The following is a 27,089-nucleotide window of genomic DNA, read 5'->3' on the forward strand; positions in this document are numbered from 1 at the left end:
TTATTAAACACTTTTTAAAAGAAAATAACAAGTTTCTAATTGCTGGTGTCTGACTTCCCCAGGATTTTGCAGAGGCATGTGGGACTTTTTTCCCTTTGTAGCCAACATGAGCACCCACTGGAGTGAGGCTTATACCCATATCATGTCACAGGACTGCAGAGGTGATGCTGCAGAGACTGCCCTTGAGATCAAGACTTTTTTCACTTCAACATAGAAATGGGATCCATAATAAATATGGTTTGATCACTCAATAGATGGATGGAAGGATTTATCCTGGCCTCAGCTGCATGCTCATAACTACACTGAAATCAGCACTGGACGCTTAAATGGGACTAAGAGCAGAATTTGTTCCACAGCAACAAAGAAATACAGCTTATGCAAACATACATATTCATTTTCATGTCTCCCTTTATCAGTCACCCTGAAATAAAACATTAGAGAAGGCATTTGTAATGAACACTCCCATTTTAAAACATTTAAATAGTCTGCAGTATAAATTGCATATTCTAACTGACTGCTCTGGTGTGAATTTCTGAGTCCACTGAAAGGAAGAGAGGCAGCATTTGCTGTGTTTATGCAACAACTTCTTTGCTTAACACCAGATTTATCTGTGTCACAGCTAAACCAGGATTAGCAGCAGAAATGCTAAATTACGTTACAATTCATACACTTTGGTTGGCCCATGCAAAACATGGAAACACTGTAATGTCAAACAAACAAACAAACAAACCAACCAACCAACAAACAAACAAAAAATGTAACTGTCATCAGTCCAGTGTCAAAAACTAGGAGTTTAAAGATAAGTCCTGTCTAATGCTGGAACACAAGCCCTAAAATCAAGATTTATCACCCCTGTTCCTAGCTCAACTTGTGGTTCTTCTGGCTGGAGATCACTAATGAAGGCTGAATACTGAGCATCCAGACTAATGAAACCCAGTGAATTCTGTAAACTTGGGTTTTCTGAGCAGGGACTCCCACCTGAACACTTTAGGGTCAGTTATGGTTTTCTTCTTAATGTTGTTTGGGGAAGAAAACATTGAGCTTCAAATTGCCAATTCCTGAGCACCTTTCCTATGTGGCACAGAAGATACAAAATCCAACATACCCTAAAAATTTTGTACATTTGGTGCTTGGAGAATTAATACCTCCAGTGTGCCCTTCAGTGATGTGGAGGTTACAGAGAAAATACATATATCTCAGCTAAAGGAAGGGATTCACCCCATTTAATATTAGCTTATAAACCCAGCATTTAATACAAAGAGGTCATCTAGGCTCCCTTTAAAAGCACTCTGAGAAAAACAGGACTGCAAATGGTGGAACATCCTGACCTCACGCAATTACTGAAGGTAAGAGTGATTGTACTGCTCTTGAATGTAACTGTCTTGTTCCCTTGACTCTAATCCAATGCGAGACTAGCCTAGACTAGGGAAAGTTATGTATCCCAACCAAACAATTTAATTTTAAAAGAAAATTTTAAAAGAAAATAATTATCTTTTGTTTATGGCCTGAATCTTTATTTGGATTTGGATGCTATGAAAATGGGAGTCTTCTGTAACTGCATGGATGGATGGATGGATGGATGGATGGATGGACAGACTTAATTTTTCTTTACTGGATGGTCAAAACCTATGTTTGTGGCTTCTATGTTTATTATTTTTTTAAAGTTGTTATTATTATTCTTATTTGGAACAACCTAAAAGAGATGTTCAGCTACTTTGGGAAAGCATGGGGTACAGAGTCAAACTTGTTTTCCCAAAGTTAGTTGAAAGTGATGTCCCCTCATTCCCATGGAAAAGAACATTTCCTTTACTAGCTGACAAGTTTTTCAAGGTGTTTCTGCACATCCTGTTGGAAAAGCAAATTGTCATCAAAATTGAAAATTCAGAATATGGTTTGTTGTTTTTTTGGGTTTTTTTTCCCTGAAGGTCTTAGGGCTCTTGAAATGCTAAGTAGAAAACTGAGCTCAATGCATATGGAGGAGATTTTCATATTTTAAAAGTCAGACAGAGTGTCAGCCAGCAGACGCAGCAACTCCAAGAATCTTCAAAAAGGCAGAAGCAGAAAAGTTTACTGCTTGTTTGGCGGACACATTATTTTAGCCTGTGTTCTGCAGATTGAGAGGCAGATTGCCTAGGGTCAGAGGGTGACCCTGCCCTGCAGCATGAGTATTATTCCTTCTTTTTTTTTTTAAGTGCAAATTTACATTTAGCTGCAACCTGCCTCCTTAATGATGGATCAGCCTTTTGTGCAGGTATAAGCTCTGATTGATGGGGCACAGGGATAGGAGAGGAGAACGGAGAAAACAAGTTTATAAATTTGACATAAGATTTGAATCGCAGCAGGAACTTTGCCAGTCTCTCCTTAGGCATAAAATTGGACTGGCTGGAGATATGTACTGCATGTGTGATGTTTCAGCTCTCATTGCTTTCATTATATCTTTATTTACTCAGTTAACAGACTACTGAACTTGCAAAATCTAGCAGACTATTTTGGGGTTTTTTAAAACAAATTTTATGATGGGGGCAAGGGAGAAAGAACTGAAAAACCTGAAATAACTACATGGTAGGACTTGATCTGAAGTAATTGAATACAATTTACTTGATTTCACTGAAGTTAACTTACACCGATTTGCTCTAGGCGATGATCTGATTCAGTATTCTGGTTTGGTTTTACTTTTTTTTTTTTTTTTTGAGGGGGTGGGTTTTGTTTTTGGAGAATTAACATTTCCACTTTTTTACTAATTTAACACTTTGTGGGGGGCTGGATTGCAGGTTTTTGTTTTGGTTTGGTGTTTTTCCTTCCGACTTGGCTGTGTTGACATTTCATGTTTCCTATTATTATTATTATTTCTTCCCCTTCTTTGTTTTGGGAATTATATGGCTTATTGACTAAACAGCATTAGAAAACTAAAGTTAATGGGCCAAACTCTTCCCTAGTGCAACTTTATTGAGTTCAAGTTATACAGAGAGGAATGAGTGCGGGGACTCCTCCAAAGAGTTATTTCAGAAGTTTATTCTATAATGAAAGGGAAGTCCACAGCTTTGTTGTCATTTCAATGGAAATTAAATGTTTAAAGAAGTCCAGTGCTTCATATCCAGCTGATGTGATGAAACCTGAGGTTACGGAGAACAAAAAGGCAAAATCATACATTGTTTTAATAGATTAGAACAAATATTTCACTATTATCAAGAATTCACTTAATAACACTCTTGTTCATGTCTACCTATTCCCTAGAGAACTCAAGTTTTAAATGTAACTTATGTGCCCATCTTCTCCATCATTTCATCGTTTGCGTAGGGATTTTAAAAAACGTGGAGATGTGGTACATGGGGACATATGTTAGAAGAAAGTTTGGCAGTGCTGGGCTAATGGTTGGACTTGATAAACTCAAGTCTTTTCCAAACTGAATGATTCCATGATTTTTAAATTCCATCAATGGCAACTGAGGGCAGAGCTGAATGACTGGTATGACAAATGTCCCAGGAGCAAGGTAAGACTGTGAGGATCGGGCTCCTAAAATTTCTAAAAATGCACTAATATGGATTGGGCTCAGAGAAAACAGACCCCCTATGGCTGTGTCAAAATTAAAAAAGGTTGTTTCTTACGAGGAGTTAGCACACCCATCTCGTGGTCTCAGTGGAGCTTGTAAAGTGGAACTTGCTGAGACAGCCTGAACAGTTGGTGCTGGTAACAGCAAAGGATGGGACTGAGTGGGTGAAGAGATAAGAGATGCTGGCCAGTCCTGGGTTCATTTGAGCACAAGGAATGATTTTGGCCAGAAGGCTGTGGAAACAAGAACTTAGAGAGTTTGTTTACTCATAGGGTCACTTAATAAGAATAGGCTAGGCATACACTAGATGGTACTGCTTAGCCACGAAAAAAGAGTAAAACATAAAATTGGGTGGAAAGTGATAGGTAAAATTCTACAAATCAAAGCAATTGGTGTTCTGTGTCTTCAGTTAGAACTTTATGCATTGCTTTGTTTTTTCTGGATCAGGATCCATGGGGTGACCTTTGTCAGAGCCTCAGCTCTCTGCAGAGTATATACTGCTTGTGAACACTCTTAGATCTTGGATATCTACTCCCTGCTCTCTATCATCTACATCTGCATTTTCCACATTACAAGGATAGCTTTGTTCCAAGGCTAGAACTGTGAGAAGAATCACTTTTTGACCCAAGTGATAAAACAAGGTTTGAATTTTACTCAAAAATGGGGAAGGGGAAGGGAAAGGGGAGGGGGAAGGGAAAGGGGAAGGGTATTCTTTTCTAAAACTTCATTCTTAACCCAGTAGGCAGTTTACAACAACCATGTGCTAACCACCCCTTCACTGTGGGTCTGAAAACCTGACAGCACTGTGATATTTGAATAGCAGAAGCTCTCTCTGCTGTACATCCAGCATGTAAAGTCTTTCTTAGGATATTACTAGAGGGAAAAAAACCAGTTGCCAAGTCAGTTTTGTTCCAGTTCATTAGTGAGTGAAAGTCATTATCGTCTGACAGATGCACTAAGGGTTATGTACAGTTCCTAGTTGTCTCAGTCCAGTTTTTAGTGGACAGATGTCCACATTCAGGAAAGATAAAATGAGTCTGACAACACAGCTACTTTCAAGAACTTTGCTGCAAGTCTTTATAAACAATGTGGGACATGGCTGGACATCTGATGAGTCCTCTTCCCTATCGTGGAAGTCCCACCAGCAGAAAGTAGATGGTGTATGAGGAATCAGTGTTGTCTTCTGGATGATGGTGTATATTTCTTGGTGGGATTGAGAGGTTACATATTTCTCTGTGGCTATCAGTTGAATGTGAACTGCAAGTGACACTTCTGCTTCAAAACAAGAAAAATAGCTCCATTCCCTCCAAAGAGAATTGTGTCAGCAGCAGACCTCTCTATTGCTCCCACTGTTTTCTCAATGCTTCAACTCATCAGACTTCTGGGAGCTGACAAACTATCAGACTGAAAAACAGAAGGGGGGTAGGGGAGATTCTAATGCATGAGCAGAGCAATGAAGAGTGCAATCTCATGCTTGCTGTATTTTTTCCAATGACAAGAATGGCATAATATCAGCAAGTAACTAAATCTAGGTGTAGCTAGCCAGTTACTTATAATCTTCATGAGAAAAAAAAAAATAAAAATATATTTGTGTACTTTTTTCCAAAGAAATTCTAAACATTTACATATTCTGAATTAAATTGGTGTCTCATGATCATGTTTTTAGGTTATCCTGGGGCAGAAAGCCAGGACATTTCCCACTGCATCCACCAGAAAGAAGGGAAGACTTGCTGTGAGGGCAGATCCAGACTGGGGCATCAGGCACCTCTGTGGGGATGAAACATTAGTCTAAGAGCGGGAATTGCCCCAGTGGAATCCATGGCTGGGTCAGGAAGGGCTGTGGTCTTCAGGAAGAGCAGGAGTCTGATTTCTATGGCACTGCTTGGACACAGAACCCTCTGAAAAGGGGTTGTGGGCCAAAAGCAGGAGGACTGGCCACCAGCATGTCCTAATAGTCCCTCATATCACTCTCAGTTTCACCCAAAGCCTACAAGAGACAGATGCCCCCTCTTCTTTTGACACAACCAAGGTCAGAATTTGCTTCACAATGAACTTGGAGCATTGTGTTCTGCTTCCAGAACGTCTTCCTGCTATCAAAATATATGTAGTTGCATACTAGTTCACTCCAAGGGTCCCATGTGGCATATATTTATTAGTCTACTTAAACAAGAAACCCAAGCAGAGCTGCCAGGAGAGTTTGCTTAAGGGTGTGCTGCAGATCAGAAACAGGAGAACTGATGTGCCTCATTTGAAATGCACCACTTGGAATAATCCTGCTCTACTTCAAGAGGCCAAAACCAGAAACATGCAACCACCACAAAGTGCTCTCATGATGTGCCCTAGCTGTCACATCACAAAAACCTTCCCACAGGCAGTAAAACAACCCTCATATTGTACGATCATAGAACCACAGAATGGTTTGGATTGGAAGGTATCTTAAGGATACTCTATTTCCAACCTCCTCCTCCTCCTCTGCCGTGGCCAGGGACACCTTCCACTACACCAGGTTGCTTCAAGCTCCATCCAACCTGGCCTTAAACATTTCCAGGGATAGGGCAACCAAAACTTCTCTTGGAAACCTGAGCCAGCATAGTCTGCTACAACATCAAAGTGCTACAGGCACTTTGAGCTGGAAAAAACATGAATAATCATATATTTTGGCCACAGGGATGGTCACTGAAGCTTAGAAGAGAGAAGAGATGGACCAGCTGGGACATGGATGGACCACTCTGCAGGGGCCAGATCAAGAGAGGGTAGCTGTGAGTCATGAACTACCTGACTCATGCGCAACAGCCCATGGTGGTTGCATTTATCATTTAGTATGGATGTTTCCACAAATGTCAAGTGCCCTGAAGGACACATAGAAGTGGCAGCAGAAAGTAAAACAGGAAAATGTCCTTATCTAGCTCTGCATCTGCTCCACAGGGAAAGGCCTCTTTCAGCTTTACTGGCTGAAGGTGTGTGGCAGTATAGACACCCATCACTTCCAGCCAGCACTGCGTCAGAGCACAGGCAATGGCCCTGGACGTTCATCACTGCCTCTTCCAAGTGCTTCAGGACCCTTCAAGATGAAAAATACTCTTCCCATCTGCCTCTGTGGCAGTATCTGAGAACCTAGAAATGCAAGGTTATTAATATGAGAAAGTATTATAAAGTGGCATTTCTGATTGAAATTTCTTCCATTTTATTGTCAAATATGTTTATCCTAAACATGTTTCTCTTCTTTTGCCTCACCTAATTTACACATCTAGTCAGACACGTTGGAATCTGAAAAAGTTGGGCGATAAACCACTTTAAAAACTTTTTAAAATGTCTTTTTCAGAGGTCTTCTGTAATTTTTTTCTCTTAGCTTTTTTCTTTTCTTTTCTTTTTGTTTTTTAAACAAAGCTTCAATAACTACCTATAAATGTCTGTAGGTTGCAATAGACTGTGAGATTATTAAACTGATACCACTAATTTCATTCACTGAGAAAGACTCTAATTTTTCCTGGCAAAAAAATCATACCAGCACAGGTACACACATATGAATGTACTTATTGTTTGTGCACAGAGACATACATCGTTTAGCTTTAAAACAGTGAGATTTGTCTTTTAATTTTTTGCAGGTTTGTGTTTTACTTTTTCTTCACACCCAAGGAGAAAAATACATTTGTTTATTCCTGTTATGGAAAGCAGAGATTTTACATTGAAAAAACGAGGATGGAACCAAAGTTAAAAACAAACAGAAGTCATAAAAAATTATGAGGCAGGCAACAAATGAATAGCAGCTGCCAGGACAGTTGAAACTGTAAATGTGACCAGAAAGTGAAGAATTAAGATAGAAAAGATGGATAAAAGACCACCTTTACCATGCAGAGCAGTTTGTTAATTTAATTACGTTTTGCACTCATGATACATGCCAAAGTGGTAGTCCTGGAAAGCAAAGATTTTGTTTTAGTGATATAGATTCTGGGTTATGGACTTCTCTAGTCTCCTATTTGTTTTGGATAGAAAGGAAAGAAAGCCCTTCTGATCACAGCACCTGAGGGGAGAAAAAAGTGTTGAGGTGAAAAAGTCCTTCTCTTAAAAGAAGTCTTGCTTCCCTCCTTTGGCTTCTTCCCTCATAGTAGCTGACTTGCAGAAGGGAGCAGACTAGCTGAGACGTCCTTCTACATCCACCTGTTAACCCTATCCTGCTGCAAAAATGGAAGAGAAAACATTGTTTACATGTGACAATTATATTTGTTTTTTAGTCTGAACTGCGCTGTGAGAGAGCACCTGTCTGCTGTCCAACAATGTTCTAAGTATAGTGAGTTAGAGCAAAATAGCACTTTTTATACTTTTGTTCAGCAGCCCTGAGAAGTTCAGCAGTTATAGTGGATCATAAAACACTAAACTTCTGTTTGTCAGTAGCTTTGCCTACAAAAAGACATTAAGTGTAGGACAATAATGACTATACACACATAGCATCTGTATTTTTGTCACTTAAAGGTGCTCACAATCTGTATTAATTCCCAAAGCACTGAATTTTTTTTATTTTTTTTTTTTTTAAATCACATGTTAATTTACAATATTTTAGTTGTGGATAGTTTCTGGCTGCCTGTGCCAGATGTAGAATCATTGTGTGACCCCCCCCGCCCTGGTGAAGACCCTTTCCTTGAGCTGAGATTATTTAACTTGTATGAAAACTAGTTAATTAATCATAATGGAGGGGCTTTGCCAGAAAAATTATTAACTCTGACCTTCTGTGTATAAATAATGGTGTAGTTGGATGCAGCCCTGAGCTCTGGGGGGAGCCCTGGTCTAGTGGACGGGGCCCTGGTCTAGAGAAGGTGTCCCTGGCCATAGCAGGAGGTTGGAAATAAAGGAGCTTTATTTCCAAGCCAAGCTACTCTATGAGGGTTCAAAGGAAGCCATGAGGACGGTGATAAGTCTGGAGTTGAAGCCTTAAGACTAGTAGCAGAGGTCACTTGGTTTGTTAGGCCCGGAGGAGACTGAGGGGACACCTCATTGTGGTATTCAAGATTTGCATGGGGTGAAGAGGAGGGGCAGGTAAGGATCACTTCACTCTTATATCCTGTAGCAACCAGCAATAGGAGCTGAAGGAGTGGTGTAAAACTGAGTCAGGAGAGATTTAGGCTGGATTTCAGGAAAAGGTTTTCTTCCCTAGAGGGTGGCTGTGCACTGGAACGGGCTGCCCAGGGATGTCAGCATCAAGACTGTCCGAGTTTAAGAAGCCCCTGAGCAATGCTCTCAGACACATGATTCCTACCCTGTAGTTGGGGCATCCTGTGCAGGGCCAGGAGCTCGATGATCCTTGTGGGTCCCTTCAAACTCAGGGTACTCTGTGATTCTGTGAGGCTGTTGCCAGGCTCCATCCCTCTCCGCCCTCAGGCGGGAGAGGAGCCATCCCTCACGCAGCCGGACCCACAGCCACCTCGCTGCCGCGCGCGACCACGGCCACATCACACCCCGCGCGCCCACGCTGCTGGGGGGGGGGGGGGGGAGGGGGGGGGCCGGCGCCGCGGACGGCGGCCATTTTGGTCAAGGGCCGGCACCTATCCTTCCTCCCTTACTCAAGATGGCGGCGGCAGCGCATGCTCGGAGCGCGGCCGGGGAGGCCGGCGCTGCTGCCCGCGGGCGTTGAGGGGGCGGGCAGGGAGCAGCGTCGGCAGCCATGGGCGAGACCGAGAGGCTTTATTATGTGTACAGCTGCGACCTGGACATCAACGTGCAGCTGAAGATGTGAGTGAGCGGCGTCGGGTCTCAGTGGGAAGCGGTCACTGCCGCCCTGGGGGGGTACCGGGCCGCCGCCCCTCGACGGGGTCCGCTGGTGTCGCAGCCCGGCGGTGCCCGGAGACCGGCGGTGTCGGCTCAGCTCCGGGTGCTGTCCCTGCCAGCGTCCCGGCCCGTAGGGAGGCTGACGGGACGGGGCTGGCGAGGGGCCGGGCTGGATCTGTGCTGCGGACGCGTGTCAGATGTGCCGTGTCCTCAGGTGCTCCAAGGCAGCGATTGTCAGTGAAGGCTCGCATAGCCTTTCACCTGTCATAGGATCACAGATTGGTTTGCGGTACAAGGGACTTTTAAAGCCTATACTGTTACACCCCCTGTCACGGGCAGGGACGGCTTCCACTATCCCAAGTTGGTCCCAGCCCTGTCCAGCCTGGCCTTTAACGCTCCCAGGGATGGGGAAGCCGCAGCTTCTCTGAGCAGCCTGTGCCAATACATCACATGCATCAATACCCTCACAACAAAGAATTTTTTTCTAATTAATCTAAAGCTGCACTGTCTGAAGGCATAACTCCCCTGCCCTGTCACTACGTGCTTTTGTAAATAGTCTTGCCAATTTTTTTCCTGTAAGTTTCCTTCAAGAACTGCAGGGCCACGAGTGTGTCACAGCTCACTCCTGAGTGTTAAGGGGAAGAGATAAACTGGTGACACTCTTCCTGCTTGTTTCCGTACTTTTGTGAAAGCATTGTGCTCTTAGTGGGCACTTTTAGTGTAGAAAGATCTAGGTGCTGCAGCATGTAAATATTATGTATTTCTGCCTGAGCATGTGGAAGCACTTTTGTTGAAGCAGCAGTTACCACACAGTGATACGATTTTTTGTTTGTTTTTAAGTTATTTTTCTTCATCACAGCAAAGAGATGCTTGGTGTAGGAGGGATGTGGCTGATTCTCAAATGTAGTGTACCCAATGGTGGTATGTTAAAGTATGTTTCACTTTTCTGGCAAACTAACTTGGAGAAGCTTATTAAGGGTTTAACTTACAAGTTAAGTTCTATCTTAACTATCACTAAACAAGTGATAGTAGTGGAAGGCGGCCCTGCTCATGACAGGGGTTGGAACTGGATAATCTTTAAGGTCCCCGCCAGCCCACACTATTCTATTCCATCAGGAGTCAGATTCACATGATCTCTTTGATATTTCATTTCACCAAACAAAATTAAAACTAGCTTCTTTTTTTTTTTTAGCTTTAGCTTTTGAAGTGTATATCATCCTTAGAATGTGTGGTGCTAGTTCCATGCAAGTAACTTGTTCGTTTACTCTGAAGTGTTTTTTCATTGGAAACAGATACATGGAAAATGTGGAAACAAATAGGTTTTTGTTTGGTGGAGGATTGGTCTTACATGTTTTCCCATCACCACCACATCACTTCCTTTTTTTTTTTTTAACTTGTGCATCCGCAGACATCTAATGTGTATGACTGCTTTCATTGTAGTATAGCTGATGCCTGAGAAATTCCATCAATTCCTCTTACCAGTAACATTGCTGCAAGGCTTTAACCAAATTTTATTTGAACAATCTGCTTAATTGAGCTTTATTCTGTTGTGAATTTGAGAGATGATTGACTTCCAAAACCAGTCATACAATTAATAGATGTTAAAAAAATAAAGATTTACTTACCATAGTTGTTTCGGGTTTTATTTTTCCAAGTGGTATTTGGAACACATGTAATTTGGTGTTTGTTTTGTCTTTTTTTAGCAATAGCAGCATACGTCTTCTCATTTATTGTTGCCCTGCTTAAGGTCTGTCTGAGAATCCACAGGTTGTAGTAGAAAAAGTTACCTCCACTTAAAAGGCAAACAAGTAATTCTTGCCTTCCCTGCTCTTTCCCCCACCCCCACCTAAATCAGTACAGCAATACATTCCGTGTTTGCTCAGCATTTCACATCCTGAGTTCCTCTCTGGTGTTTGGATTTCACTACAAACAAGTCATGCAAAGTGAGGATAGCCTCAGTACTGGGTAATCTAAATTAAAGCTATAGAAATGTAATAGGATTTCTACTGTGGATAGAATACATTTTGGTTTATTTATGTTTTCTCCCTTTCCTCCCCTGCCCTCTCCCTCATAGAGGAAGTCTGGAAGGGAAAAGAGAACAGAAAAGCTACAAAGCTCTCCTAGAGGATCCGATGCTGAAGTTCTCGGGACTCTACCAAGAGACTTGCTCTGACTTGTATGTAACTTGTCAGGTGTTTGCAGAGGGGAAGCCTCTTGCTCTTCCAGTTAGAACTTCCTACAAGGCTTTTAGCACTAGATGGAAGTAAGTGGCTTGACTTTTATTTCATATTGCTCATAGTTAGTGGGGCATCAAGTATTTGTTTCTGGCAGAAAGATTTTTTTTCTGTTGTCTTCTTCAAAATGGCTTTTGTTTCTTCAAGTGTCCCTATGGTTAGTGTTAATCCATCCAGCACAAAACCAACCCTTTTGTGTAAAAGGTAAGTGATAAAATTCTTACTTGTGTGCTTGGGCATGTCTTGCTACTTAAGTAACTTCTGGGGCCTGGAGTGATACGTTTTCATGCTGTTCGCTGACAGCCTGATCCTTGCTACTCAGTCATCAAGACAAAATATTTTTCTTTTGGTCTGTAGCCTTTTAGTCATGCTCCAGACAGATGTTTAAATGTTAAAGCCCACAGAAAAATAGTCCATCTGTCCTAAGAAATTTTTATTCTGAGGAGAATCTGGGTTGTGTAGACTAATAGAGAGTAACTTGAATTGTAAAGCTTTATGACTAATAAAGAGTGTTTCTCTGCAGCTGGAATGAGTGGCTGAAACTGCCTGTGAAGTATCCAGACCTGCCTCGAAATGCTCAGGTGGCTCTGACCATCTGGGATGTGTATGGACCTGGTAAAGCTGTTCCTGTGGGAGGAACAACGGTCTCGCTCTTTGGAAAATATGGGTATACTGCTTTTTCTTATCTGGTGCAAATCTGAAGCTCACCTGTGAATAGTAACATAGCATGGTTATGATAAATAAGTTTATAAATATTTTCTAAACTAGGTTAACAGTTCCATGTTTGAAAAATCAGATGTGTAGGTGATTTGCTCCACTTATTCCTGAGTGTAATTTCACACTTGCTCCAGTGTTGTATAAAACAAGTCTTCTGTATAACAGCTTGGATTTTAAGATGGCAAGTGCTGAAATTAGTTCACATCTACACGCTTGTAATGCATGGATGCCAGTACTGATTAATTTTTTAAAAAAATTAATTGGCTTGCAATTAGGCTGTGAATGCACTGTTATCTATAGGGAGTAAAATTTCACTCAGTAAATCAGCACTTTTCAAAGTTAATATGTTATGATCCAATAGAGGGTGTGTTCAGTAAATTTGTGGATGATAAGACTAAGGTGGGAAGGATTACAAGTGTGCTGGAATGCTAAGTAGTCTGAAAAAATAGGTTGTGGTCTAAGGAAGATTATGAGGCACAGGTACTTTTTTTTTTCAATTGATTGTTATTATATACAGAGTGGGGAGCAGTCTGAGTTTAGTGTGAATCTTAAATTTTGTGTGGTTTAGCATCATGGTGCTCTTGTAAAATGTGCAAAGAACATTGACTACATAAACGGTTTACAAGTATGTGCATCAGAGATACATACACTTTTCCTTTCCTTTTCTTATCCTTTCCTTTTCCACTCAGCTGGGCTGTGTTCTGTTCTTGCCAACCAACTTCAGTCAAATTTTTGACTACTGGGAGTCTGTATCATTGAACGTCTAGCAAATAGGATGAAGGAAGTGTTATGCCTAGACAGACTGAAAAAGAAGAATGTAGGAACATTTTTCTAGTATGTACATACTGCTGAAAAATGGGGAGAAATAGCCTGTTTTGTCTTGCCAGTGGATGAGAAGTAATAAGATTAGACTGAAGTGCAGGAAAACTTTAGATTAGGAAAGCTGCTTTAATGATGCTTGAATGCAGAAAGTGACTATAGAGAGAGGTTGTATCTCTTTCATTGAGAATTTTGCTTTAACGAAGAAGAATGATATTGCCTTAAGGCAAAAAAATTGAATCTGATCAATTGGACTGTGCCCCAAAGACTGCTGTAGCTGTTAAAGCATTAAAGCAAGAAAGATAAAAATAAATTTCATTTATAAGTATTATTTCCAGCATTTGGAACTTGCATGAAATAGATGGAGAGAAACCAACAAAAAATTTTTGAATTAAAATTTTGTAATTTTTAAATTAAAAGCCTTGTAGTACTAATCTATGTGATGTGTAAATTCAAGGTCAAATGGTCTTTCTAATTGTTATTTCTCATTTTTAATGGTTCACTTTTTAAAATGTTCCTGTCAGATGTATTTTACCTGAAGTTGTTAGAGTTAAATGATCAGCTCTTATTGGCAAAGATAATGCACTTCATTCCTTGAGCCATCTTTTAGGGGAGGATCAGCACATACATGCAAGGTAAGCAGGGTTTTGCAGAGGAAAGATGTGGTCCGTTACCCTGCAAGGTTCTGTTCACTGCACACTTTCAATTATCAATTCAATTTCAAGCATTGATGGAGAAAGTGGTGTGTGAAGAGTTGGAGAGTTTTTTTGCTTGGTGTGTTGTTTTTTTGTTTTTGTTTTTTATTTGGCTGCTCAGGAGGCTGCTTTATGTCTGTTGACTTTCAAATGGAACTTAGATGGATAGTTTTTAGTTGATTTTTTTTCATACTGGTAGACCTAGGGTTACTGTTATAATTTGCAAGTCAAGAATACTTTCTTCTTCATTAGAAATAATAAAACTATGGAGGTCAAGCTCTCTCCTCATTTTGTGTTTGTACCACTGCACTGACTTTGGGAATTACCCATTTTTCTTCCACTTGCCAAATAAGTTATCTCTGACTTCACAATTTTCATCTAAAGTCCATGTGCCAGTGACACAAAGGCTGTAGAGAACACAAGGTGCGAGGCACTTTTGCAGTAGAATTCAGTCATGCAATTTTGTAGTTTTGGTGAAGGAAGCCACTTCATTTGTTTGCAGCAGCTGCTGAACTTTGCTTCTTGACAGATATATTATTTTGAATTTTCTGAAGTGATTCTGCATTTTTCCCTTCAGTATGTTTCGACAAGGAATGCATGACTTGAAAGTTTGGCCCAATGTAGAAGCTGATGGCTCCGAGCCCACCAAAACTCCTGGGAGAACCAGCAGTACAGTCTCTGAAGATCAAATGAGCCGCTTGGCAAAGGTAATGGAATAGCAAGTAATGTTTAAAATATTTGTGACAAGCATGCACTTCACTGGAGAGAAATGAAAACAGCTTCCTGTGCTGTTTTCTCATGTGAGAGCTCTCTTCCTTTGGTTAAATAGGTGTTTCACAGGATTTATACAAAGGAGTAAAGCAGATAATATTTAATTGCTTTTGAAATGTTTTTTTTTTTAAAAACCTTCTAATACACATAGCATTCTGTTGGAACAACTTAAGATCTAAATTCTTTGTAAAGAATGAAAATGTGAATATGCCTTGAGGATACTTAAAGCCAAAATTCCATCAGGTTTAATAAGAGCATCTCCTAACAGTGACTTGTGAGGTAGTCTGGTTTCTCCATCCATTAGCTTTGAGGCTGTCTGGCATAGTGTTCGGAAGTGTGTGACATACCTCTGCATTAGAAAGAACTTGAGTACAATTTCAAAAATTAACCCAAGTTTCATTCATTTAAGCTCATGAATATGTATATTAGTATTTTCACCTCCAAGCTTTTGGTGGCGGAGTATGTTCTTGCAATCAAAACTACTGGAATTCATCAGTGTGTTAGTGGACTGTTTCACTATCTGATCTCTGATTATTCAGGTAAGCTTAACCCAGGCTTTCCAAACTCCTCAGTCCACATATTCAGTGATTCAGTGATGCACTTATTCAGTGAGCTTTTTCTTAATCTCAGTCTCCCAGGTTTTTTGTACACCTTCTAGGACTCACACTGAAAGATACAACCATTTTCTCATCTAAAGATTTATGACAGTGATAAATTAACTTCCATTTAAAGGTCTCTGTTTTATTAGTGCAGTTTGCGCTGAATTTGTAATGGAAAGTTCATTAAAGCTGCTGGTGCCCTGTTTCTTGATCACGGTGGAATAAATGCCCTCTGACCTAAGAAAACTCTGTAAAGAGATGCTAAATACCAAGTCTTATTTCCAGTTCATCACATGTGATGTATGTAGTGGTTTTCTGAGAAAGGCATTGAGAGTGTTTGGCATCCCTTTCATGTTAGTTCTGTTATGCAAGCATTGCCATTCTCTCTCTCTAGCTCAAAAAGTACAAATAAAGTAGAATACTTTAGTCTTAAAATAGTTTATTCTATTTTAGCCGGTTTTTTTTGGCAATTGGAAGATGATGGCCCAAGGCCTCTGAGAAATAGGTGGAATTCTTTCACATCCTATTTGAGAGTTCTAGTAAAAGTTCTAGAAAGAGAGTTCTAGAAAGCTAGTAGCATCACTGCCCCCATTCTTCTCTTCTGTTTTGGGAGATGATAATTTCTGAAAGAGTTGTGTTTTTACTGATATTTTGTTATGTTTTTTTTAATAAAACCATTTTGCCATCAGATGCTAGGGAAATCAGTAGGGTTTCTGAGTAGCGTGTGTATGGGAGCTTTCATTTGCACAGCTGTTTACACAGCAGAGAAGGTTCTTGTAATGTGTCACCCCTAAATAGCCTTTGTTCAAACACAATCAGCTTCAGTTTTTCTGTGACTTATTCACAGAATAAGTTTCTGAATGCCTCCTCATGCTACTCCGTGTGAAGGTATATTTAAATATAGGTAAAAAGACTAAGACTTGGGTATGTACACAGTGAGTTTGTGTGGACTTTGTTTTTCTTGGTTTGGGGATTTTTTTTGTTTATTGAACAGACTTGTCCAGTGTTGTGGTATTGATTGGTATCTGGTACCAGAGCCCAAACTAGAGTCCTTCAGATAACAGGTAACTTTGGAGAAGAGCTTGTGAAAAATATTTTCTCCATCTGAAAGATAACTTCTCTTGACATGCTTCTGAGTGTATGTCTGTATGTGTTTTTTATTGTTACAAGGAATTTGTATAAAACCAATGACTAGGTGGTCAAGGAGTTGCAGCCTTTTACCTTAAATAATTGATATTGTGGCAAGTCTTCCCTTTCATGTTGAGGTGCCATATGGTTGTGCTCTCACAAAACACATGAATGTTGCTAGTAAAACTGCTCCTGATGAAAAAAACATGGCTTTGCATTCTGGAGGCATTATGAATGCAGATTTTTTGTGTACTAAGGAATACTAATGGGAAGAGTGTGGAATATTTTAGCATGCTCAAACATGAATGACATTAAGATGTTTCTCCCATGAGTAGTGTGTTAATTTATTCTACTTAAAGTACTCTAGGTCTTTTTGATCCATTTATTTCCCTCACACCTTCTGCTGGCTGAATGAAATTAGATAATAATAATGTTGAGATACTATCTAAAGGGATGCATCATACTTTGTAGCTGATGATGAATGCTTCTTTCCCTGAAGGGGATACACCAGCTTCTCTCTTATTTTAAACTTTAAATATTAATTCAAGACAACAGTTCTTCCTGTGTATCTATATGCTCACAGATCTTCCAGATCTTGTATGCAGACCTCATTAATTGCTGTATTACAACTTTTTCCTCTATAAGGGAGGTTTAAAGGTTAAAAATTATATTTTATTAATAACTTTCTTCTGAAACACACAAAATAACTTTTTTTTTACTTTATTCTCTTGTGCAGTGAACAAGAAAATGAACTAAGAATTTGTGATCAAGTTTTTTTGCCCCAAGATTTTGATTAGACTGACTTTAGACCAAAATACTTGTGCCTGTACTGTTAAGGCATCAGTGAGGATTGAGGGAGAATACTGTACAATTGGTGCAAACTCTTCACTTCTCTATCTTTGCAGTCATTTTTATTTTTAGTGTACCTCCAGTGTTGAGCTATGGAAGGTCTAGTGCACATATCTGACAGACTGGGCAACCTGGACATCTCCCAGTGTACCCCAAGTCTTAAATATTCTGTGTTGTTTTTCTGTACTTAGACCATCTCCAGTTCCGTGCGGAAGCAGCAGGCTGCTGTTGTGTTCTCCTGCATCCAGTACCTTCATTCCTGTTGTCCCTGGTCTCTGTATATTGCCTGTCCCCTAGCTAGGCAAAAAGTGGCAGTTGGTGTCACTATGGCATGTTCACATTCAGATGCTCATGGGTGGGCAGGCTGACCACAGAACAAAGTTAACGTAATAATGGTTGTAACCTTTTTCCTAATAAGAGTAATTTTGAGGGGTCTCTTTGCTACCTGTTTTTTAGACAGATACTAATTTCTTTAAGAGATGAGGGAGCTTCATGTTTTCTAGTCCCTCTGCATCTCTTGCATTCTGAAATAATTACTAATTTTTTTTTTTTGAAGAACACTTGTCATTCCTTAGCAGCTGAAAAAGCAATCTTCATATTTGTGTGGTCTACTTCTGGATGTTTCATAAACAATTGTGTTAGCGTATCTGAAATGACAAGTAGTATGCTCTCATCTTATCTTCTGTTCTTAATGAGTCCTTTAAACAACTTTCTTGCTATTGCTACAGCAATTTGTAAACATAGGAATGAAACTTGAGCTACTTATCAAATGACTACAGGAGAGAGCAAGCTGTCTATGACTTGGTCTAAGATGTTCAGTTGACCCAGTTATAGTCCCAGTCTGGAAACCTGTTTACATAAAGTTGACACAAGCAGAATTATTCAGTATGTATAATTTTTGAAGTACTTAATTTTTGTTTGGCTTGGTAAGTGTTACTGTATGAAACAGTAATACAAAAATAGGATGCCTTTCTTACATTACCTTAGTTAAGAAATAAGTTTCTGTTTTTGTTGTGTTAAAAATGCAAAGGTGATGTGCTTGGATAATTATTATGGTCTTTGCTGGGATTGGTATTTTAGATAGTAGACTTACTTTTATGGCATGGTTTGGTTGTTTACGAGGTGTGTACTGTGTTACACTGTGTATGTTGTACAAGGTGAGAGGTTTTTTTCAATTCCTTTATTTTTTTTCTTCTGACTTCATATTAGTATCTCTATTACAGCTTTGGTTTTCTTCTTGCTCTGAGCAACTTAAATGTTATCATTGTGTTTTTTTCATGCAGCTCACCAAATCTCATCGGCAAGGTCACATGGTGAAAGTGGATTGGCTGGACAGACTCACCTTTAGAGAAATAGAAATGATCAATGAGGTAAGTCATTGTACATCAGGTTTGGAGTTTTGGGGGGTTTTATCGAGCTAATATGAACCTTCACTTGTTTAGGAGATGTAACTCTCTTAATTGTTTGGTTTTTTTCTTCAACTGCCAGTGCATAGGGTAAAGGAAAAAGTAGTTCTCTGGAAGCCTGAAGTTGATATTACTTTAGCAATAATGAGAATCATAGAATAGATTGGTTTAGAAGGGACCTTTAAAGGTCATCTAGTCCAAGACCTCTGCAATGAGCAGGGACGTCTTCAATTGGATCAGGATGCTCTGGGCCCTGTCCAGGCTGACCTTGAATGTTTTTGGGGATGAGGTTTCTACCATCTCTCTGGACAACCTGTTCCAGTGCCTCAGCACTCTCACAGTAAAGTTCTCTCACTTCATGCCCTTGTCTAAAGTGCCTCTCCAGCTCTCCTGCTGGTCCCCTTTAGGTGCTGGAAGGGCCTCTAAAAGCCCTGGAGCCTCCTCTTCTCCAGAGTGAACACCCCCAGATCTCCCAACTTGTCTGCAGAGGAGGGGTACCCCTGCCCTTGGGGCATCTTAGTGGCCTCCTGGACTCCCTCCATCAGGTCCACATCTTTTTCATGTGAAGGTCCCAGAGGTGGATGCAGCTCTGCAGTTGGGGTCTCACAGCACAGGGGGGCAGAGTCTCCTCCCTTGACCTGCTGCCCACCCTGCTAAGGAGCAGCTCAGTACAGAGTTGGTTTTAGAGCAGCCAGTGCTTGTGGCCAGGTTATGTCCAGCATTTCATCCACCATGGTACACAGCTGTCTTAGCTGTTTTCAACTTCAAGTGAACTTGATCATGGAAGACAGGCTTTATTGATAATTTGGAACAGCTTGGAACAAACACTGTTAGGCACGACTAACTTATCTCCAGGATTTAGATTGTGATGGGAAGCTTTTTAGACATTTGGCCTGTTCCTTGGCTTCAGACCTGTTCAGCTTTACTTTTTTAACTTTGGTTGCTGAGAAGACATTTGTAAGTTTTGAAGGAATATTTTAAAAAAAAATAAAATCTGGTAGTTTAATGCCTAAATGGGATTTTAACCCTCATTGAGCAAAGTCAACTCAAACTCTTTAATTTGGTATGCTCATCTTGCACAGAGGACTGCTTTTTCCTGAGCCCTGAGAGTTTTGTTGTCTTATTGGTAACTAGAGCTTTGAAAGTCAGATTCTTTTTTAAACTAAAATCTGTGTTTTATAAGCCTCTCTAAATATGTTGATGTTTTTTAGAAATTAGCCTATCATCTTTATTATCCTTTTTTTTTTTTTAATTTTTCCTCTTCACTGACAGTAAAAGTACAGTGAAATAAGTTTCAAGACCTGTGCTTTAAACAGGAAACTACTTCATCTGTGGTGGAAAGTCAAGCTATTTTGAATGCATTAAATGAACTGAAATTACTCATTGTTAAACTTCTTTCTTGTTTTCCACCCAGATTTTAAAATTCTAAGCACTTTTTCTAGGTAAAGCATTTAAAAAATGAGCAAATCTTTCTCTGAAGATCAATAAGCTGCAAATCTAATCTTGTAGTCCAAGTTTATTTTGTCTCTTTCATGAAGTTGGTTTAAAAAAATGATTTGGTTTTGCTATATCTTCTGGTATTTTTGCTTTGATATACATAATTATAGGTAATGATTTAGAAAAAAAAAAACAAACGCCAACTACCCAGTGGTCATCTGATTATTCTGCATTTCATTTTTTTATACCTTTAGCCCACAGTTGGAAGCTGCTGATGAAAACAGGTTTTCATCTGTTAAGCACGAATATGTATCATGAAGTGGGAATGTAAGGTAGTAAGAACTTCAGGAAGGTGATATAGTCTCAAGTAGTTCTATGAAATGATTAACTAAATAATTGCTACAACAGCTGATAACCTAATTAATCAGTTACAGCACAAAGGATGTAGGGTAATTGCTGTGCTGAGAATGCCGAAGATTGATGCCCTGCAATAAATGATACACATCTGTGGTGGCTCTTTCCTCAGAGGGAAAAACGAAGCTCCAATTTTATGTACCTGATGATTGAATTCCGTTGTGTCAAGTGTGATGATAAAGAATATGGAATAGTTTACTACGAAAAGGTATGTGCCCTGCAGGCTTTATGGTTGTCTTTAAAAAGCAGCATATGCACCTAAAATGAATGGGTTTTTCTGCTGAGATGAAATATCCTGCTGCAGTAGAAGAGCAGACAGCTGTCAGTGGCAACTGTTTATGTACATATAAATCAAATAGTATAGATGCAACAAGATTGCAGATGTCAGTCATTTGTGTAATAGAGTTCAAGATTACAGAATTTAACAAGTGTAAGTGATTAAAAACTTTCTGATTTATAGTTCCTTCAGTCATCCAGCAGTACTTTCCTAGTAGCTGTATGTAAAATTATGACTTAGATCTGGAGGAAATGTACCTGTATGGAGTGGTAATTTTGTAAAAGATGAGTTATTAAAACTTTGCACAGGAGCTATGCAGGTGAACATTTTCTGTGGAATGAACAAATACAAATAGAAGTTTAGTCTTTTGTACTGAAAATGCTGTGGAGTAATTAAGTAAAAGGCTTCTGGATTGGAATATCTTGCATCTTGCTGTTTATGAAACAGATCTGCAAAGTAATGCCTTCATATTTTTGTAAAGTTAAAATTTAATGGGAGGAAGGATTAACAGTGAACAGTGAGCTTAACAGACATCAATGTGGTATTGGAAGGCATTATCACTCTTAAGGTCCTGTGTATTGTGAAAAGACCACTAAGATGGAAAAAGCAGCATAGCTGTAATCCTGGTTTCAAATAAAATTGTTTCTTAGATTTTTCATTATGTTTGGATTTGTAAGAAGTCATAAAGTTACTGAATAATGCAGCTTTAATGCAAAGAGGAAGAAGGGAGAAGAAGAACCTCAGAGTGCTCCTGAGACCAGGGACACTAATTTTAAGCAGCATTTATTTTGGGAATTTTAAAAAAAACTTGACTTGGGACACACAATGTTAATATGATAGAAAATAGATTGCAAATATTTCTGTTTATTTGATTGTTACTGGTTGACCTGGACTGAAAGAGCTGTGATCTAACTTCAAGTTCTTGAAGAAGGCAGTGAAAAACACAGTAATAAATAGCAAAAGTCAGGATTAAAAAAAAAAAAAAAGATCAGAATCTGCTTCAACTATTTGATATATTGCAACTTAAGACTTCGAGTTTTTTGGCTTTCAGGAATGTTTTCTGAGGGCACAGTTTGGTTGGAGGGGGAGAGAGTTGATTTGATTTTGTTTTTGTGACTTTGTTTTCCATTTATTTTAGTTTCTTGGTGAATTTTGGTTTCTTCTTTAATTTCTTGGTGCATTTTGGTAATGTGGGTGAAAGTGTGTCTTAGGCAGCTGTCTAGCTGTTTTGCATTTCTTTTTTGGGACTGTACAGTGAGACCTCTACACATTTGGTATCCTTTTGCCTTTAGAATAGCTTTTTTCTTAGTGCTTCTGTACACTTAACCTAGAACCAACAATTGTAGAGGACTGTGCTGTTGCAAAACTATCTTGTGTTACTAATCACAGTGAAACCTACAATGTGTCAGATTTCCCCAAGAACAAAATTAAATTATTTACTTCTGTGTAGATTAAGGAAATATTCATCTGGAGAGCATATCAGAATATGATCAAAATATTGAAACTTTTTACTAACAGCTAGCTCTTTACATGAGACCATGCTATACCTTTCACAGCTGCAAACATAGGAGCATGTGGCTTTGTGTCCTCTTGACTTATTTCTTTTTATAAATGAACATAGCATTCCTAAAAATTACTTCTCTCCCTTACCGCCAGCAACCTGCCATTTAAATGAATTATTCCTGATTTACACACATGGCTTTTTTTCCCCATCATTATGGTTTTATAGATGTGCACAATACAGGAAAGAGGATTCAGACTCCAATCATGCATCTTTCTTTTAGCAGATGTTTCTGAAGCATATTAAAAGTACATGGAACAGAATAACTATGAATTGGCTGCTCTTGAAGAAATAAAGTAACTGAATGTGTAATAGTACATATTAGAGCTATAACTATCTGCAGTTTGAGGGGTTTGTTGTTACAAAGTAGCTTTGCAACAAGTTCTTGACCCTTTTCTGACAGCAGTAGGAAATGATACATAAATTAGTGCCTGTTTTCTCAGTTTTGTCATGCTTCCAATTACAGTCTGCAGTCTTTGCATCAGGCATCACCAATCCAGTGCACCAAGCATAATGAAAGAAGGTTCTGTTGTCACCTGCCTGTGACCGATAGTCTTAGTGGAGATTACTTGTCACTGTTTTGTTGATTTATTTGTTTTCAAGTGTTTAGGAAGAACTAGCCTGTTAAACAGCGACTGATAGGATTTGAGGTTCTTTGACTTGGCATTCAATTACAATGAAGTGAGCTGGAGGTGTCTCTTTCCATGTTCTCTGTTAACTTCATTTAAATACAGCACTCAAGACGTGAGGGATAGGGTCTGCTAGTAATGACAGCATCACTTTTGATTCTCCATTTAGGCAGAAATTCTGTGTAACTTACCATATACAAATAACACCAGCATTTATCACTAATATATTTTTGTGCAGGTTTCAAGTGAAGCACATCTTTGGGTAAATGATTGCACTGCTGCATCCAGTTTATTAAAAAAGATAGATAAATTTGATTGTCAGAGATCTTTTATGTATTTAAAGGAAGAAGTAATGTCTACACTACTTCTGTCTTTTTTTTTTTTTTGCATTTGTGTTACTTTAAATGGTGTTTTGGTTAAAGAATAGGATAAATAGAGCCTCTTTATTTATGCTCTGAAACTGATTTTTGGGCTAGTACAGAGGAATGTTGCTGATTTGGAAGATTCTGCAAATTTTGTGGACTGTATTAAATGGACTCTAATATTTGCATAAAGTCACACACCTTACTGTGAAGACCTTATTGTAATGAAATATCTGCAGAGCTCTGTAACACCACAGTTTAAAGCAAATTAGTGCTGTTTAGTACTGATGTTGCTTTTGTTTCTTGGTGGCAAAATAGCAGGTCTTCTCAGGGTCTGGCTGTGCTAGGAAGTGTTGCAGCCAAGAGGAACAGATCCACTTGGGGAAGAGGCTGCTAAAGGCCCAGTGTCTGCACCATGTTCTTGTGCTCTGGTCTGTCTTTCCTCACATTCCCACATGGTTGTTGACAGAGAATGTCAGGGAATTCTGAGATTTCCATGAGGTGAACTAAAGCTGTCTGCATGGGCATGATCAGGAAGGACACTTCAAAAGGATGCACTTGGCCAAATTCAAGTGCTAATTGGTTTGGTTTAGTAAGTTTGTATGGTCAGGGTTGTCATGCTGCACCTGTTGCTTTCAAGGTATAATGGAGAATTACAGAAGGGTAGTTAAACATCTGACATTCTTCACAGGACAGCTAATGTCACTGTGCCTACTTGAGTATTTCATTAAACAGTCTGTTTCAAAATGATCACTCTTGACTCCATAACTTGTCCCACAAATGCTTGGAAATACTTGATTTCATGACAAGTTTTGGTTGAGCTTCAGGCTTTGCTCTGTCATGCAGTGAAACACTGAGAATGGTTTTCCTGGTGCTTGAACTGAATAGCTCAAACTTGTCAACTTCACTTTACAGCATAATTTGACTGCATTTAAAGAGTTTAAAATAAAGTCATTATCATGATTCTTTTGAAAGATTCCAAAAAGAGTTGCCAGCAATGAGTGTACAAATCATTCTTTTAACAGTAGTCTTGTGGAGAAAAACTCCTTAACCTTCATTTGTAAACATTTTGACATCACACACTGGAAGGCTTTGCTTGTTTATTTTTTTTTTTTAGTTTTGTAAGTAAGCAAACTTTAGACAATAGTGCTTTTATCATTCTCATCCTAATGAGTTTTGAATTTTTAATGTCTGCCACATACTTCTAATTATGAGGTAAGTGCTCCACTTTTACTAGTCTGAAACCTTTCCTTTTCCAGGAATATATCTGATTTTTATTTCTTTTTCACTGAAGGAAAGATACAGCAATGGGTGTTACTACTGCTTATCCCTAGAGAATCCTCCCAGGACATGATACTATAAAGAGTTTGAATGCTTGTTAGTAGCAAGTTAGTAGCTTGTTGCTACTGAATCCCCTCCTGTGTCAAGTCTTTCATACAGGATCTTCGTGTCAGGGTTCCAAACAGAGTGGAGACTTGTCATTGGGACATTGGAATCTTTTATTTCTATAAAGACAAAGTCACATTGCATTCTTATAATTTAGAACTGGAGGATAAAGTATTGGTAGATAGAAATCAATTTGACATCAAATGTGCTTATGAAAAGAAGGATTCCCCCCACATGCAAAAATGTCATTGTTTTTTATATAACTTGGTTTTATGAAACTGTGACATAATCTGAGCATTCTACCTGGTGAGATGACAGAGGCTTAGTACAATGTGAATGCTGATCTGTCACTGTGACTCCAGCTCAGTTTAGTCTACTGCTACTGATGCAGCATACTATGTCATTGTGGAAATACTTCAATGCTATTATTTCTGTGCAGTGAGGTCAGAGGTAAGTTCATTATTTAGGCAGTATGCTTTCAGAACAAAGATACTGTAAGCAAATGTCATCTTTGCCTTTTCAGTGTTTGCATACATCCTTTTTTTTAAATACTAATGAGAAAAGCAACTCCTCATGTTCTGGGACCATCGCCAGTGACAGTCAGCCTGTATGTTTATTTCCCTTAACTAGGAAGGATATGTGTGTTCTTACTGCTTTTACTTTGACTTTTGTCAAAATTGTTTCTTCAGAAAGGCACAGGACACTAGTAAATACAATTAAGTGTCTTTCTGAAGAAGCATTTTAATAATAAGAAATATTTTACTGTACCCACCAACACAAAATTTATGTAGTAGGAAAAAAATATATTACTCCTGGGAGGTTAATGGCAATTTTAACTCATGTGTCTTGTTAGCGACGAATGATTCTTCCCCTTGAAACAACCTCTCCATTGAAAGTTACCTCTGAAAAGTATAGAAGTAAAGCTATCCCAAAGGATATATGTGGTTGGAAAAGTAGAAAAAAAAAGAGGGTGAGGGAAGAAAGAACCTGAGCAAGTTACCTCAAAACTTCATGGGGGAAATGTTGATATGTCAAAAAAATATTCTGATCTAAGATTTACAGCAAAATAAATGAAAATAAACTAAGTATAAATATAGCAGAACACATGTTATGCTGATCTTGTTTTGTTCTGAGTTTGACTGTTTTATTCTGTATTTTAAATTAAATGTCCTTCCACAGCTTTTATTAATGCTTACTTACCCTCCGAAGATTACAAAGCACAAAACCACACTGCTGTGTATCTGGAAGACAGAGTTGCTACTTTTGTAATATGGTGTCATGCTTTTAATTTTTTTTTTCTTTGTGTCTGATTCAAACAGGAATCTTCTCCATTATTTAGGCAGCACACATTAGACTCTTAAGCATCTAGTCTCTGACAGATGTAGTTACATATATCTTTCTATATTTATCTATGTTGAACATTTAGGAGATATATTCTGCAAGGTGGTGCTGTTTTCTAGACATCTGTTCAGGTTTGTTGGAAATACAGAGCCTGGTTTTGTTTCTCTTCATGCTTCCAGAGGACATGTGACAATGGTGGCAAATTTCTCCTCTCACCTGTGTGCCAGCATAGGAGTGAGCTGTCAAGCTGTGTCTCCTCCAGTGAACTTTCATGTCTTGCCACATCATTTGTCATCTGGGAAAAAGACAGACAATAAAAATAATCTGTTTATTATTTTATTTTTTCCCCTTTCAAGTGTCAGATGTTGAATCATTCTTCCACTGTAGTAGAGTTTACAATGCATTAATATGATATATTTTCTCCATAAAAGTTGAGATGTTTAATATGCCCTCAACTTTTTGTCATTCAGGATGGTGATGAGTCATCTCCAATTTTAACAAGTCCTGAAATTGTTAAGATTCCAGATCCCCAGATGTCTATGGTAAGCATGCTCCATGTAATGCCATCTGTATTACAGTTACTGTTGAACTTTCCATATGTGTAGATGAAAGCTTGCCATCTTAAATATTTTAAAATTCCAGTGGAAAGATATATTTAACCACTTGAGAAATACCAGTGGGTTTGAATTTTATATTTATGTTTTTTCTATTTCTGCTGCTGCTAGATTAAAATACAAGGATTGATTTAATACTTGTGTTCACCTCCTTTTTTCCATGCCTAATGTGCTTACTTCTGAGGTGTAAGAAAGTAGAGAAGGGGGATTGTTGGTAAATGAGGTCAGAGGGGGGGGAAGATTAGAAGGAGCTGAAGAAGAGGAATATAGAATTTAGAGACTGGTGCAGTAATTCTTGGTCACTTCCTCTGTTAAAATATTTTCTCCCTGCACTCTCTTGTATGTTGTCTTTCATGTAGACAGTGCCTAAATACAGTTCTAGAAAAGATTTCCATTATTGTGGATGCCAATTCAGTGGGACTGGTATTGGCAGCTTTGGGAACCTTAATGTAAGTGGGCTTGTACTGGCAACACTGTTTGAGCACCGTGCAATCTAACACTGCAACAGCAAGTGTGACAATGCTGGAAACTGCCTTGGCT

General features: G+C 39.0%; 1 protein-coding gene and 2 long non-coding RNA genes across 9 annotated transcripts in view; 1 reads left to right on the top strand and 2 right to left on the bottom strand.

The window, feature by feature from the left end:
* LOC111940975 (uncharacterized) overlaps positions 1 to 9,075 on the bottom strand; it is a 47,586-nt gene extending 38,511 nt beyond the window's left edge. The window contains exons 1-2 of one of the 2 annotated variants that reach the window (XR_015280993.1): positions 8,802 to 8,946; positions 7,572 to 7,725 (exon numbers count right to left, since the gene is read on the bottom strand). This is a non-coding gene — a long non-coding RNA (uncharacterized LOC111940975). Of the gene's footprint in view, positions 1 to 7,571; positions 7,726 to 8,801 lie in introns of both variants that reach the window. The other variant, XR_015280994.1, reaches the window with a different exon arrangement.
* LOC147648608 (uncharacterized) lies at positions 2,993 to 3,694 on the bottom strand. The gene is made up of 2 exons (XR_015280995.1): positions 3,606 to 3,694; positions 2,993 to 3,113 (listed from the first exon to the last, which is right to left on the bottom strand). It is a non-coding gene; the product is annotated as an uncharacterized LOC147648608 (long non-coding RNA).
* Positions 9,019 to 27,089, top strand: part of PIK3C3 (phosphatidylinositol 3-kinase catalytic subunit type 3) — a 68,111-nt gene continuing 50,040 nt past the window's right edge. For 4 of the 6 annotated variants that reach the window (XR_015280989.1, XR_015280991.1, XR_015280992.1 and 1 more), the window contains exons 1-7: positions 9,019 to 9,274; positions 11,385 to 11,573; positions 12,068 to 12,211; positions 14,353 to 14,482; positions 18,406 to 18,492; positions 20,492 to 20,587; positions 26,406 to 26,477. Coding sequence is in view for 2 of the 6 variants with exons in the window: in XM_086869194.1 (XP_086725320.1) it covers positions 9,207 to 9,274; positions 11,385 to 11,573; positions 12,068 to 12,211; positions 14,353 to 14,482; positions 18,406 to 18,492; positions 20,492 to 20,587; positions 26,406 to 26,477 (786 nt within the window). In the remaining 4 variants the exon portion in view is untranslated. Of the gene's footprint in view, positions 9,275 to 11,384; positions 11,574 to 12,067; positions 12,212 to 14,352; positions 14,483 to 18,405; positions 18,493 to 20,491; positions 20,588 to 26,405; positions 26,478 to 26,908; positions 26,999 to 27,089 lie in introns of all 6 variants that reach the window. The other 2 variants (XR_015280988.1, XM_086869193.1) reach the window with 1 other exon arrangement.

Source organism: Cyanistes caeruleus, chromosome Z, assembly GCF_971803275.1.
Source record: "Cyanistes caeruleus chromosome Z, bCyaCae1.hap1.1, whole genome shotgun sequence".
Taxonomy (NCBI): domain Eukaryota; kingdom Metazoa; phylum Chordata; class Aves; order Passeriformes; family Paridae; genus Cyanistes; species Cyanistes caeruleus.